The following is a 14,915-nucleotide window of genomic DNA, read 5'->3' as shown; positions in this document are numbered from 1 at the left end:
GGGAGAGGGAGAGGGAGAGGGAGAGGGAGAGGGGAGAGGTTATTAAGAACATAACATCTCGCTCGTTTGCTTGTTAGTAGCTTCTTGATCCCAGAATCTCATCAAGCAGCTTCTTGAAGGATCCCAGGGTGTCAGCTTCACAACATTACTGGGGAGTTGGTTCCAGACCCTCACAATTCTCTGGCAAAAGTTTTGCATCACCTAAACTTGAATTGCGCTTCATATTATTATTATTATTATTATTATTATTATTATTATTATTATTAGTTTATATTAGCAGACGCCTTTATCCAAGGCGACTTACAGAGACTAGGGTGTGTGAACTATGCATCAGCTGCAGAGTCACCCTCAAACAACGTCTCACCTGAGAGGACGGAGCACAAGGAGGTGAAGTGACTTGCTCAGCGTCACACAATGAGTCAGTGTCTGAGATGGGATTTGAACCGGGGACCTCCTAGTTACAAGCCCTTTCTTTAACCACTGGACCACACAACCACTTCATAAAGTCTAATGAAATCTGCGTAATAACACATTGAATTATTACGCTGAGTCGCTTCCCCCGACAACAAATTATGTTTCAACAGTTCAGCAGTTATGTCTCAGGGTGACTCAGAACTGTTATCAGTACAGAAGGGGGTGACATTAAAAAAGACTTTACATTCAACCTCTCTCGCGTTAATAGAGTTCTCCGAGGATCATTCCGAACAGTGCTGTCTGGGACAGAGTTCAGACGCCGGGAATCTAAAACTACTGTAACAGGAGACCGGACTGCAGCCAGCGTTACACAGCAAGCTAATTCAAGCCGTATCACTCAACGAGTTAGCCAGCTAACACTTTGCATGAAGTTAAGAGTCTCTAATGACTGTTTGCATAGCAGGTCCTTAGTAAATACATGTGTGCTTACAAATCATCGCAATGTTAACATGCACTGTTACAATGTACGACGCGGCGATCTGATTCAAGCATTCAAAATCCTAAAAGGTATAGACAATGTCGACCCAGGGGACTTTTTCCAACCTGAAAAAACGAAACAAGGACCATGGGTCACGAGTGGAGATTAGATAAAGGGGCATTCACAACAGAAAATAGGAGGCACTTTTTTTACACAGAGAATTGTGAGGGTCTGGAACCCCATTAATGTTGTTGAAGCTGACACCCTGGGATCCTTCAAGAAGCTGCTTGATGAGATTCTGGGATCAATAAGCTACTAACAACCAAACGAGCGAGATGGGCTGAATGGGGCCTCCTCTCGTTTGGAAACTTTATGTTCTTCATGCGGATGAAGAACATAAAATATAGCCGATTCAAATCTAACGCCAGAGCTACCGCAGTGGATACTGGGATATGTAGTTCTTTATCAAAGTTTAATCAGAGCTACAGTAACACCTTGACCGGGACTACAATCCCACCATTCACTGCGGGATGAGGCATTTCTAAGGAAACTAAGGAAAGTGAAAACAAACAAACAAACGACAAGTTTAGAGAAATACTCGCTTCTAAAACATCGATGGGTTTTATGTAGTCTGATCACGACAGCTTCTATATTAAATAACACTGTCAGGTTATGACCGATTGCTAATCAATATCACAGTGCGTAAATGAGGGGAGGTCGACCGATTCACCCAACAACTTGACATTTCTCAAAAGGCAGCTCCTCGGAAAGTAAGAGGTTTTTTTAAAAAAAAATTAGCACGCCCTTGCCGTGACTTGCCTTTGTTTGAGAGACACACGAACCGTGAAGGACACACGGACACAGGGACTGACGGAAATGAAGTTTCAGCACGCCCCTGTGTGTGTGTGTTTGTGTAGCTGTTCCGCCTGGCTACACTTTCACCCGCGTCAAAACATACATCATTAAAAAGCCAACGCAGGCGGTAAAAATAAGATCAAAAAACACATTTACTATAAATATCGCTTAAGTTTTTGTGTTGGTAAACAGGCCATCACAAGCTAACTAACACCAAACACGATTCAGACAGCCCCCCTGAGTTTCAATAGCCATAGTTTTATATATTATACAGCAACACCAAACACGCTTCAGACAGTCCCCCTGAGTTTCAATAGCCATAGTTAATACATATAATATATACAACTTCCGAGACAAACAGATTCAAATGTATTTCTCTAAATATCACAATGCATTATAAAGGGGCGAGCGTTTGGACTGACCCACATTAACATGACACTCAAAGAGGATTTAAAATACACACTCTCGTAAAAATCAATCATGATTAGAGTTAATCTTAAACTGCTCTAAATACACACTGCTTCCGTCCCTAATCAGCTCCACGAGAGCCACACTGCTTCCCTCCCTCCCAGTCCCTCCTCAGCTCCACTAGAGCCACACTGCTTCCCTCCCTCCCAGTCCCTCCTCAGCTCCACTAGAGCCACACTGCTTCCCTCCCTCCCCGTCCCTCCTCAGCTCCACTAGAGCCACACTACTTCCCTCCCTCCCTCTGTCACATGTTTGGTGTTGCTGTATAATATATAAAACTATGGGTATTGAAACTCAGGGGGGCTGTCTGAATCATGTTTGGTGTTGCTGTATAATATATAAAACTATGCAGATTGAAACTCAGGGGGCTGTCTGAATTGTGTTTGGTGTTGCTGTATAATATATAAAACTATGGCTATTGAAACTCAGGGGGACTGTCTGAATCATGTTTGGTGTTGCTGTATAATATATAAAACTATGGCTATTGAAACTCAGGGGGGCTGTCTGAATCGTGTTTGGTGTTGCTGTATAATATATAAAACTATGGCTATTGAAACTCAGGGGGACTGTCTGAATCATGTTTGGTGTTGCTGTATAATATATAAAACTATGCAGATTGAAACTCAGGGGGCTGTCTGAATCGTGTTTGGTGTTGCTGTATAATATATAAAACTATGGCTATTGAAACTCAGGGGGACTGTCTGAATCATGTTTGGTGTTGCTGTATAATATATAAAACTATGGCTATTGAAACTCAGGGGGACTGTCTGAATCATGTTTGGTGTTGCTGTATAATATATAAAACTATGGCTATTGAAACTCAGGGGGACTGTCTGAATCATGTTTGGTGTTGCTGTATAATATATAAAACTATGGCTATTGAAACTCAGGGGGACTGTCTGAATCATGTTTGGTGTTGCTGTATAATATATAAAACTATGGAGATTGAAACTCAGGGGGACTGTTTGAACCATGCTTGGTGTTGCTGTATAATATATAAAACTATGGCTATTGAAACTCAGGGGGACTGTCTGAATCATGTTTGGTGTTGCTGTATAATATATAAAACTATGGCTATTGAAACTCAGGGGGGCTGTCTGAATCGTGTTTGGTGTTGCTGTATAATATATAAAACTATGGCTATTGAAACTCAGGGGGACTGTCTGAATCATGTTTGGTGTTGCTGTATAATATATAAAACTATGGAGATTGAAACTCAGGGGGACTGTTTGAACCATGCTTGGTGTTGCTGTATAATATATAAAACTATGGCTATTGAAACTCAGGGGGACTGTCTGAATCATGTTTGGTGTTGCTGTATAATATATAAAACTATGGCTATTGAAACTCAGGGGGACTGTCTGAATCGTGTTTGGTGTTGCTGTATAATATATAAAACTATGCAGATTGAAACTCAGGGGGACTGTTTGAACCATGCTTGGTGTTGCTGTATAATATATAAAACTATGGAGATTGAAACTCAGGGGGACTGTTTGAACCATGCTTGGTGTCAATGGCATTTGGAAGCAGTTTCTTAGCTTCCTCGTAATACAGTACGTTTGACCCCAGAGGTACAATATGACTGGAGGAGCTGTTCCCGAACTGTCGTCAAAACCATTCCTTTAAATTCTGTACATTCCTGGACAGTACTGACCTTTACCAGGACAAACCTGATCTTGTCTGAAGCCTCAGTCACTCCGTATCCAAGAAGCAGGGGCCAGTCTTGCTGCACTTGGTGTTATCTGCTCATCTTTGAAATATTTACAAGGGGAGCCGGGGCTCCCCTGACTGTGTGACTCCCCCCTACACACCACGCGGCCGTGCCTTTACCAGGGGAGACCCTCGGGGACCCCTGCGCTCCCCTGACTGTGTGACTCCCCTCTACACACCACGTGGCCGTGCCTTTACCAGGGGAGACCCTCGGGGACCCCTGCGCTCCCCTGACTGTGTGACTCCCCCCTGCACACCACGCGGCCGTGCCTTTACCAGGGGAGACTTTCTAGTTGAATCTCCCATCTGAGCCTTGTTGTTTTTTTTTTCGTCAGATTTCCCTGGACGTCCACCCCTGTGAATTTTCCCCTTTTGGGAAGGCCTCCCCGCACCCCCTCATCATCCCCCAGCCGGAACCCCAGGAGGGGCTGGGAGAGGCGGAGAGGGGCAGGGAGAGAGTGGGGCAGCTTTACAAACTTCTCCAAAACACTCTGCGTGAGGCTGGACTTCCTGAGACACGAGATCGAACCAGGGAGCCAGCGAGAGGTGAGAAGGGAAAGGAGTGAGAGGAGAGAGGTGAGGGGACAGAGAGGGGGAGAAGTGAGGAGAGAGGGGAGATTGGAGAGGGGAGAAGGGAGAGAGGATAGGAGAGGGAGATGAAAAGGAGAGAGGGAGAGGTAGAGAGAATGGAGAGAGGATGGGCAGAGAGCAGAATAAAGACATTTGTTTGTCTGACCCCCGTGTATGTGTGTGTGCTTTTCTATTCCAGTCTCCTCCAATTCAGACATCACCATCTGTGTGATGGGATCTCCCCTGCCATACCTCTCCCTGCTGCTAGAGGGAGGCAGAGAGGCCCCAGGTAAGAGAGAAGTCTCATGCATATTATTATTATTATTATTATTATTATTATTAACATAATTATTATTAATATCATTATTATTAATTGGCCATTTAGCAGACTCTTTTATCCAAAGTGACTTCCAGGGACTAGGGGGTGAACTATGCATCATCATCAGCTGCTGCTGCAGAGTCACTTCCAATAGGAGCTCGTTTGTTTGATGTCTCATCCTGAAGGACGGAGCACAAGGAGGTTCAGTGACTTTCTCAGGGTCACACACACACAGGGAGTCAGTGGCTGAGCTGGGGATTTGAACCTCCTTGTATCAAGAAACAGCTGCTTGGGTTTGATTGATTGATCGCGGCATTTCTTCAGACTCTGTGGAGAACAGCGATCCACACAAACCCCAAGCAGCTGTGTCTCCACTCGTTTCACTCTGAGCAGGTAACGAATCAAACCAAACAGAGGGGTCGTGTAAAGAACTCAAGAGAAAGCACACTGTCCTCTTAATTAGAGGCAGCCACCGAACAATTAGAAACACACCAAGTCATTACAGAGACATTCCAATCCAATTCCTGACCCCCTATAGCACCTACCAGTTCATTGATCCACCCCCCATTAAAGTGGCACTAACTCCAAGGTTTTTATAATGTCTCTGATCTCTTATTATAGCAATGCTATTGCTGCATCATTTACCTGTTATTTAAATGTTCTATTTTAACTATATTGTCACAATAACTAACTCTTATACTCTCTCCTCTCTCCCTTCTCCTCTATCTCTTCCCTCCCTCCCCTCAAACTCTATTTCCACTCCTTTCTCTTCTCTTTCCCCCTACCCTGTCTCTCTTTCCTCTTGCCTTTCCCCAATCACTCTTCCCATCTGCCCCGTGCCCCGTCTCCTTACTCCATTCCCCTCTTCTGCCTCTCCTTTCCCCTCTCTTTTCCCCTCTCTCCTCCCCCTCCTCCCTCTTCTCTCTCCCTTCTCTACCTCTATTCTTTATCCTATATCTCACTTTCCTCCTACTCCCTCCTCCATTCCTCTCTATTCTCCATTCTCTATCTCCTCTTCCCTCCTCCCCACTCCTCTCCAGGTGAGGTGTTCCTCTGCCTGTCTCCCTCCTGGCTGTCCCGCTCCCCCTCCCCTCTGCACCCGGGCCTCTCCTCCCTGTTTCTCCACCGGGGCGTCTCCTTCGAGCTGGGGGGCCGCACCTCCCTCGAGGACTTCCGCCCCCCCCGCCGCGTCACCTACCTGCTTCCTGTGGTCGGGGAAGAGGGGCAGGAAGTGACCCGGGAGGCAGACTGTCCCATGGGTAGCTCCCCGAGGCTGGCGGAGCTGCTGGGAGACACGATCCTGACTCGGGTTCTGCTGGAAAGGAACCGGGTCCGCTGCCCCCCCACCCTGGGGCTGATGTACCGCCCCCCCCGCTCGTACCAGACCGAGGGCACCACCGTCACCGCGGTCAGTCTGACGGAGAGGGAGGGGCAGGGGGAGCTGGTGCAGAGAGAGGTGCTGAAGTTTCTGGAGTCGCTGGCTATGGAGCCGTACAGCAAGGTACAGCCTGGGACTATTAAGAATCACATGTCAGATTTCGACCAATCGCTGTGAAGTATTAAATAAAATATTTAAATCATGTTCAGATAGTGTGCATATATATATATATATATATATATATATATATATATATATATATATATATATATATATATATATATATGGAATTATTTAGATATCTATAGTTTCCGGACATTTATCAAAGCTTACTGGTAGAGGCACTTGGTTATTCTTAAGATTTAATGGTAAATGTTCTAATCTTTTTTCAAATACACAGTATAACAAATTGTATGAAATCTTGTCAGGGTAATGAATTTCCAAACCGTTTCCTCTGAGGGGTGTCATGTCTCCTCCCGTCCTGCAGGTGGTGCTAAAGCCCAGCGGGGGGCGCTGGAGCCGGTCCCAGCGGCCGGTGCGTTTCCTAGAGAAGCAGGACTGCGAGGCGGTCCGGAGGGAGGTGTGCTCGCTGCTGCCCCTGCTGGAGGAGGGAGAAACCGCGCTGCTGGAGGCCTTCTGTCCCACCATGACTCCAGTGTCTCCTGTCCTCACTCAGACCTGGGATGCGTACAGACGTAAGAGGAGGAGGAGGGAGAGGAGGGAGGGGGGGAGGGACCCCCCCCCGCCCGCCCGCAGACGAAGGGGCCGTCGCAACACCCCACCCCCTAAAAAAAACTGCCCTTCCCCCCTGCCCACTCCCCACCCAACACAACAGCATATTAGTATGAGTCATTCAGCAGACGCTTTTCTCCAAAGCGACTTATAGTGACTAGGAGGGTGAATTATGCATCATCAACAACTGCTGCTGCTGCTGCAGAGTCACTTTATTATTATTATTTATTTCTTAGCAGACGCCCTTATCCAGGGCGACTTACAATCGCAAGCAAATACAAATACATTCAAGTGTTACAATATAAGTCATACAATAGAACAAGAAATACAATAATTTCTCTTCCAATAGGACCTCGGTTTCTACAGACAGACAGACAGACACACACACAGGCAGAAAGACAGACAGACATCCGCCCCCTCCTCCCTGCCCCCCTAATTGAACAGGCTGAGGTGGTCTCTGGATTTAAGAGAAATATGCAGCACCCTCTTTTTCAACCATGTCCCTGTCGCCTGGGAAATGCATTCAAATCCATTGCTTCAGAAACAACTGCAGGGCTGTCTTTGCAAAGCGTTTACAGCCGTCTTGAAGGAACTCTTCAGTTAAGAGGTGAAACGGACGTTAATTTCGCAAAAACTAAAACAAAATATACATCTCAAGTTCTTTTAAGTGCTCTCGGTGTGTTTTCGTGCCTCGTTTTGTGTTTTGCATCTTCTTGTTTTTTTTTTCCTTTTCAAATACGAGGGGTTAATTAAATAATTGGAAGGAAATGTTTTCTTGAAAATAAAATCCATTTTTTGGGAGCTTTTTTCTTCTCCTTTTGCTTGTAAAAAAAAAAATAAAAAAATGCAAAACAAAAAAAGAGAGAGATTTGAATCAGACCCCCCCCCCCAATCACATACACCCCCCACCCCCACCCCCTGCCTCCCCGGGCCATAGACCCAGAGGTAAGAGATTCAATTATACAATTCCTTTTTAATCTCTCCAAACGATGGTAAAGATTACCTTGTTTGGTTCATTATACAATGTCTTAACAGAACCCCCTCTCTCTCTATCCCCCCTCTCGCTCTCCTTTCTGTAACCCCCACCCCCTCTCTCTCACTCCCCCCCTCTCTTCCTATCCCACTCTTTCCTCTGTAACCCCCATCTCCCTCCTCCCTCTCCAATAATTTCCATATTTCTCAACCCTTCTCCTCAATCTCTCCCTATCTCCCATCCCCTCTCTCCTCTCTATCCCTCTCTTCCCTTCTCCTATCTATCTCACTCTTTCTCCCCTATTTCCCCCTCTTTCCCTGCCCCTCTCTCTCTATCAGGTGTGAATGTCCCTCGTCCTGACCTCTCTTTTCGGATGTGTGCCGTGGTGACCCGATCTCCCGAGGGACTGCCCCTGCTCAACCAGGTGAGAGGAGGAGAGGGGAGAAGGAGGAGGGGAATCTGGTTTGGGAACTGGGGAAAGAAGGGGGGAGAAGCCAAGGGATGTGGATTGAGGCATATAAGGAGAAGCGAGAGAGGGAAGAGGAGGGAGAGGAGAAGAGAGAGGGAAAGATCTGGGGAGGATGGAACTAAGGAGAGAGGGCAAGGTGGCAGGAGGGAGAATGAAAAGGTCCCATATCTGTCTCTCTCCTAAATTCCCGTCTCTCATCTCTCCTCTCCCTTCTCTCCTCTCCTCTCTACCTTCTCTCTCTCTTCTCTCCTCTCTCAGTTGGTGTGCAGTGTGGGTCGTTCAGACAGTCCTATTCGGCATGGCTCCTCCCCTCTTCAGTCTCTAGAGACCACTCTGCAGGATTGGGGCCTCTCTGACCCGGCCCAGTGCTCCAGCATACACAGCCAAGTGAAGAGCACTGCTGAAACCTGCCTCCGCGTCGCCATGGAGATGGAGGCGGGGCTCTCGCCGGAGCAACGGGGGGGCCGGGCCGCGCAGACGGACATGATAGGTAAGCCAATCAGGGCCAAAAGTTTTGCATCACCCTGAATTTTAGGATTGAGACAGAATTAAAATTATATATATATATGAACGTAATTTAGATATTTTATTAAACAGCATTATATAATCAAAAGAAACTACAAAATGATATTGCATTAAAGGTCTATACCGGAAGCCATAATAGTAGCACAGTAGTATTTTTCATGTTAGATTTCGAAATGTCACATCTTAAATTTTTTTAGTAGATGGAAAACTACAAAGCGGTGGGTCATTCAATATGTGAACGTCACATTATGCAGCAGGTTTCATCCGACTTTACGAAGCAAAATTAGTTAATTCTCTCCCCTTCCTCTTCCTCTCCCTCTCCCTCAGGAGTAGACATGCTCCTCTCATGCTCTGGTCAGGTGGTCACCCCCTTCTGCCTGGGTCTCAAGCCGTCTCGCTGCCTGGAGAGCTGCGGGCTCTTCCTGTCCGGGGGCGGGGCTCTGCTGCACACGCCCCTCAACCGCTCCCAGCGCTACATCATGGAGGGGCGGAACCTGCTGATCATCGGCGCGGGGGGAGTCAGCAAGACCTTTGTGTGGGAGTCGGCGAGAGACTTCGGACTGAAGGTGAGTCGGGGTTAGCGTGGTTACAATGCTTCTCTCTCCATCGTGCTCTCTCCCTGTGTCCCTTTTCTTTCCTTCTGCCACTTTCTCCCACTTTCTCATTCTTATTCTCAAACCTTATCTCTCTTCTTTTATTCTCTCATTCTTATCCTCCACCTTGCTCTCTCTCTCACTCTTTCCTTCTTTCCTTATTCTCCACCCTGCTCTCTCGTATGCTCTTCTCCTCCTGATTCGTACCCCCCTCTCTCCTCCACACAGATCCACCTTGTGGAGTCCGACCCCACTCACTTCGCGGCCGGCCTGGTCACCACCTTCATCCACCTGGACCTGACCGACCACAAACGGGACTCTGAGAACTCCTCCCGGATCTGCGAGGCCCTGTGCGAGCGTGGGATCAGCCCTGACGGCTGCCTCTCTTTCTGGGACGACTGTGTGGTGCTGGCGGCGCTGGTCTGCGAGCGACTGGGCCTCCGGAGCAGCCCCGCCCCGGCCGTGCGGACCGCCAAACAGAAGAGCCAAACCCACCTCCGCCTGCTGGAGGGGGCCCCTGAGGAACCCAGCCTGGCCGACTTCCTCCGACCCTCTTCCCTGCAACCCAAAACCACCGGCTCTCCTCCTTGCCCTCCCCTCTCATCCCTAGAACCCACTCCCGGCTGCTGCTACTCCTCTCCTCACCTCTCCTCCCTGATCCGATCCGTGGAGCCCTCAAACGGATCCACCACCGTCGCCGATTCTCCTTCTGCTTCTCCTTCCAACAAAACCATTTCCGACATCGCCAACAACCGAGCGAATCTCACCAAGCTGTCCGGCAATCCTGTCCGGGATCCTTCGTCGGAAAAAGCCACACCCGTCGATAGAATTTCCGATCTCTTCCCGGATTCTCCTCTACCTTTACCTCTTCCTTCCCGCCCCGTTTGGACCCCCTCCCCTCACATCTACGCCGTGCCCTGCTACCACCTGGAGTCCCGCGCCGACGTGGAGAAGGCAGCCCGGCTCGTTTCTTTCCCGGCCATCATGAAGCTGGAGTACGGGGCCGGGGCGGTGGGAGTGAAACGCCTCGACTCTGCTGAAGAATGCCAAGCCCACTTTGAGAAGATCTCCAGCGACCTCCGGGAAGAGACCGACTATCCGGGCATCGGGCTAGGCTGGGGCAACGCCATGACCCTGATGGAGTACCTCTCGGGCACGGAGCATGACGTTGACCTGGTCCTCTTCGACGGGCAGAAAGTGGCCGCCTTCATCTCCGACAACGGCCCCACTAGGGTCCCCGGCTTCACCGAGACGGCCGCCGCCATGCCCAGCTACCTCCGCCCGGACAAGCGGGCTCAGCTGGTCGAAGCTGCCCTCCGCTGCTGCCTGGGCTGCGGTCTGACAGACGGAGTCTTCAACGTGGAGATGAAGATGACCCCCACGGGACCCAGGCTCATCGAGATCAATGCCAGGATGGGCGGCTTCTACCTCCGCGACTGGATCCGGGCGGTCTACGGGGCCGACCTCCTCTTTGCCGCTTTCGCTGTGGCTTGCGGGCTCCGCCCCAGGATCCCCGAAGCCTCCCCGCCGCTGTGCCACCTCATCGGGGTCATGTGTATCGTCTCCCAGCATCTCCGCGCCCTGAGGACCACCGCCAGCTCGGAAGTGCTGCGTCTCCTGCACTCCCGGGGGGTGATCCGTCTCAACCAGCTGGACGACGAGTTGATCTCGAGCGAGTACGAGGAGCCCTATTGCAACGTGGCCTGTCAGAACCAGGACAGAGACGCCGCGAGGCTCCAGCTGCTCAGCATCTGCCAAATCCTGGGGATCGATTCTCCTGATTATCCCGTGTCTTATTTCTTGTCTGATTTTAAATAGTTAGAAGCCGGGGGGAGGGTCTGGAGTTTTGTCTTTTGGATAGTCACAGCGTGACGTATTTCATGCTTTTTTTAATCATAGCAGAAAACGGGGGGGGGGGGACTCCTGCCCCTCCCCAGCCCTAGCTCCAGCCCCAGCCCCAGCACAGCCAGTCCTGGGTTTTGGAAAAGGGAGTTTGGGGTTCTTTTTTATGTGAAATGCTTCTGTCATTTTAGCTGTGCAAAAACAGCTCCTAAAAGGTAACCCATACAGAGTCAGATTCTTGTTAAGGGTTGCAAAGGTTTGTTTTTTTTGAAACCCAGGACTGGATGCAGAGGTCGTTCTAAGTTTCAAGCCCTTTAATAAGAGTAAAACATTTCTAACCCCAAAATAAATTATTCCTTTATATAGATTATATATCTAAAGTCTATCATTGAAATATATGGAAGCTTATTAAATGGATTATATGCATTTTACAGAAATATTTTGAACTTTTATAGAGTACATCATTTTTAACCCTGAAAACCATTCTTTCTTGTAAAAGATTATAATTGAAATAGATGGAAGTTTAAAATGGATTATATGTATTTTACAGAACTTTTTGTAACCTTAGTAAGAGTACAACATTATAAACCCTAAAAGCCATTCTTTCTCAATAAAAAAAAATCTATCATTGAGTTTATGGAAGTTTATTACAAATTGATTATACTAGGGGGTGAACTATGCATCATCAACAACTGCTGCTGCAGAGTCACTTCAAATATTACCTTGTTTGTTTGACGTCTCATCCTGAAGGACGGAGCACAAGGAGGTTCAGTGACTTGCTTAGGGTCACACACACACAGGGAGTCAGTGGCTGCTGCAGAGTCACTTCCAATAGGAGCTTGTTTGTTTGACGTCTCATCCTGAAGGACGGAGCACAAGGAGGTTCAGTGACTTGCTCAGGGTCACACACACACAGGGAGTCAGTGGCTGAGCTGGGATTTGAACGTCTTGGTATCAAGACCCCCTTCTCTATCCACTCAGGGTCAAACACAAAAAAAAATTAAGCCATTACATGAAAACAGTGTAATACAAAATGCTACCAAATTGAAATAGAAAAAAAAAATGACAAATGCGGTTTTAATTAGAAAATTAGAAACTAAGTTTGTAAAAACAAATATTAGAACAATGACAATAGTAAAAATACAAAACAATATAAATAAAATTGGAATTAAAATATGAAACCTAAATTTGTAAAAATCAGAAAAACTAAAAAAAGATAACATTTTATATATATATATATATATATATATGGCAGCAGTGTGGAGTAGTGGTTAGGGCTCTGGACTCTTGACCGGAGGGTCGTGGGTTCAATCCCAGGTTGGGGGGACACTGCTGCTGTACCCTTGAGCAAGGTACTTTACCTAGATTGCTCCAATAAAAACCCAACTGTATAAATGGGTAATTGTATGTAGAAATAATGTGATATCTGTATAATGTACAATAATGTATAATGTGATATCTTGTGTAAGTCGCCCTGGACAAGGGTGTCTGCTAAGAACTAAATAAATTATATATATATATATATATATATATATATATATATATATATATATATATATATATATATATATATATATATATAAAATAGAACCACAAACATTCTAACACTATATGAGGGAGGGGGAGTGGATTGAAAAAATAAGCAATTCAAATAACATAAAAACGACGGATGGAAGGTGTTTAATCTTCCGGAGAACAAAACGGTTGAGGCTTTGGAAATTTGCCACAGTCCCGGAGAAGGGAAGCCGTGCGAATCTCAAGAGAAAGAAACCTTTTGGACGAAGCAACGCTTGGCTTTGATCCATCACTTGTTTGGGACACAAAGTGGCCATTCAGCTGAGAAACCAAGTCATCAGCACTGAGTGCCACACAGAAGGGAGAATCGTGGAAAAACACCTCACCAGAGCGATGAAGCAATTCATTAAGCAAATACAATGCTAGGCTATATTGCCACAACGACGAGGGATACAAGTCTAGAGGTAAAGATGATGTCCTAGTTAGTTGGTCAACATTCAACCAGAATTATCCCGGGTTTAAAAGGCATGTCGTATGCAGACAGGTTAAAAGAATTGAATCTGTTCAGCCTTGAACAAAGACTACATCCTAAAAGGTATAGACAATGTCGACCCAGGGGACTTTTTTGACATGAAAAAAGAAACAAGGACCAGGGGTCACAAGTGGAGATTAGATAAAGGGGCATTCAGAACAGAAAATAGGAGGCACTTTTTTACACAGAGAATTGTGAGGGTCTGGAACCAACTCCCCAGTAATGTTGTTGAAGCTGACACCCTGGGATCCTTCAAGAAGTTGCTTGATGAGATTCTGGGATCAATAAGCTACTAAAAACCAAACGAGCAAGATGGGCCGAATGGCCTCTTCTCGTTTGTAAACTTTCTTATGTTCTTATGTAATTGACCTTCACACTTAGAATACTGTGCAGTTTTGGTCACCTGACGTCATTATAAAATCATTACCCTCCAGAACAGAGGTTTCCCAACCCTGGTCCTGGGACCCCCTGTGCTGGTTTACATTCCATTTCAGCTCTCAATTACTGAACTAGACCCTGCATTGAACTAATAACTTGCTTAATTAAACTTTATTAATTGTTTTCAACTCTTCAACAGTTAGAGTTCACGTTAGCAGTAACATTTTAGAAGTAACTTGAACTCTGCAAAAGGTTTAAGAGCTGAAAACGATTAAAAAGGTCTCATATAAAAGTCAAATGAAAACCTAGTACTTCTAGCAGCTGAGATTGCGAGTACATACAGAATCCCTCTCTTTCATTTCCAAGCCTGTGTGGTAACCCAGCCTACCTTAACTGATTAAATGTATTTTCAACAGCTGTAGTTTAATGTCACTGTAAACTCTGTGTGGCAATCATGCCTGGAATAGCAGGCGCAGTGATGAAACGACCGGTGGAAAATATTTTGTGGAAAATACCGCATCGCGTTGCCACCAGCGCGCTCCTCATGTTACAGGGAGAGGAGTGACATCAGCAAGCTGGCTGGTGGAATACGAGTATCCCGGATTTGCTGAGACAGGCTTCGGTCTGCAAGTCCCTCAATAAATGAAATAAAAGTCTCCAATTTCTCCAGGAGTAAAAGATCGGGGTTAATTTATACTGGAATGTATACCCTTTTCTGTCTGGGACTGGAGTACGATAATTATACACTTTTGTAAACCGATAAACCATATGATAAAAAAATTGCAAAAAAAAAAAAATCACTCTCTTTATACAGAACATGTAGAATTTTTAAAACCACCATGCTTTCCTGTTAAACGAGTTGAATGGCAAAACTATAGTTTAATGACATTATAAGGGCAGCAGTGTAGAGTAGTGGTTAGGGTTCTGGACTCTTGACCGAAGAGTCGTGGGTTCAATCCCAGGTGGGGGACACTGCTGCTGTACCCTTGAGCAAGGTACTTTACCTAGATTGCTCCAGTAAAAACCCAACTGTATAAATGGGTAATTGTATGTAAAAATAATGTGATATCTTGTAACAATTTTAAGTCGCCCTGGATAAGGGCGTCAGCTAAGAAATAATTATAAAAAAATAATTCTTGCAAAAAAAAAAAGAATTCTATCTTT

At 46.3% G+C, this 14,915-nt stretch overlaps 1 protein-coding gene across 1 annotated transcript in view; it reads left to right on the top strand.

Moving 5' to 3' along the window:
* The window catches only part of LOC131735991 (carnosine synthase 1-like), a 13,243-nt gene extending 1,280 nt beyond the window's left edge, over positions 1-11,963 (top strand). Inside the window, exons 2-9 of the mRNA XM_059021786.1 lie at positions 4,261-4,471; positions 4,695-4,784; positions 5,855-6,315; positions 6,680-6,887; positions 8,236-8,321; positions 8,625-8,856; positions 9,219-9,457; positions 9,713-11,963. Coding sequence (XP_058877769.1) covers positions 4,261-4,471; positions 4,695-4,784; positions 5,855-6,315; positions 6,680-6,887; positions 8,236-8,321; positions 8,625-8,856; positions 9,219-9,457; positions 9,713-11,302 — 3,117 coding nt within the window. The 3' untranslated portion in view covers positions 11,303-11,963. The remainder of the gene's footprint in view (positions 1-4,260; positions 4,472-4,694; positions 4,785-5,854; positions 6,316-6,679; positions 6,888-8,235; positions 8,322-8,624; positions 8,857-9,218; positions 9,458-9,712) is intronic.
* Positions 11,964-14,915: the final 2,952 nt, after the last annotated feature.

Source organism: Acipenser ruthenus, unplaced genomic scaffold (assembly GCF_902713425.1).
Source record: "Acipenser ruthenus unplaced genomic scaffold, fAciRut3.2 maternal haplotype, whole genome shotgun sequence".
NCBI lineage: Eukaryota > Metazoa > Chordata > Actinopteri > Acipenseriformes > Acipenseridae > Acipenser > Acipenser ruthenus.
The sequence above is the reverse complement of the archived record's forward strand: the minus strand, read 5'-3'. Positions and strand labels throughout refer to the sequence as shown.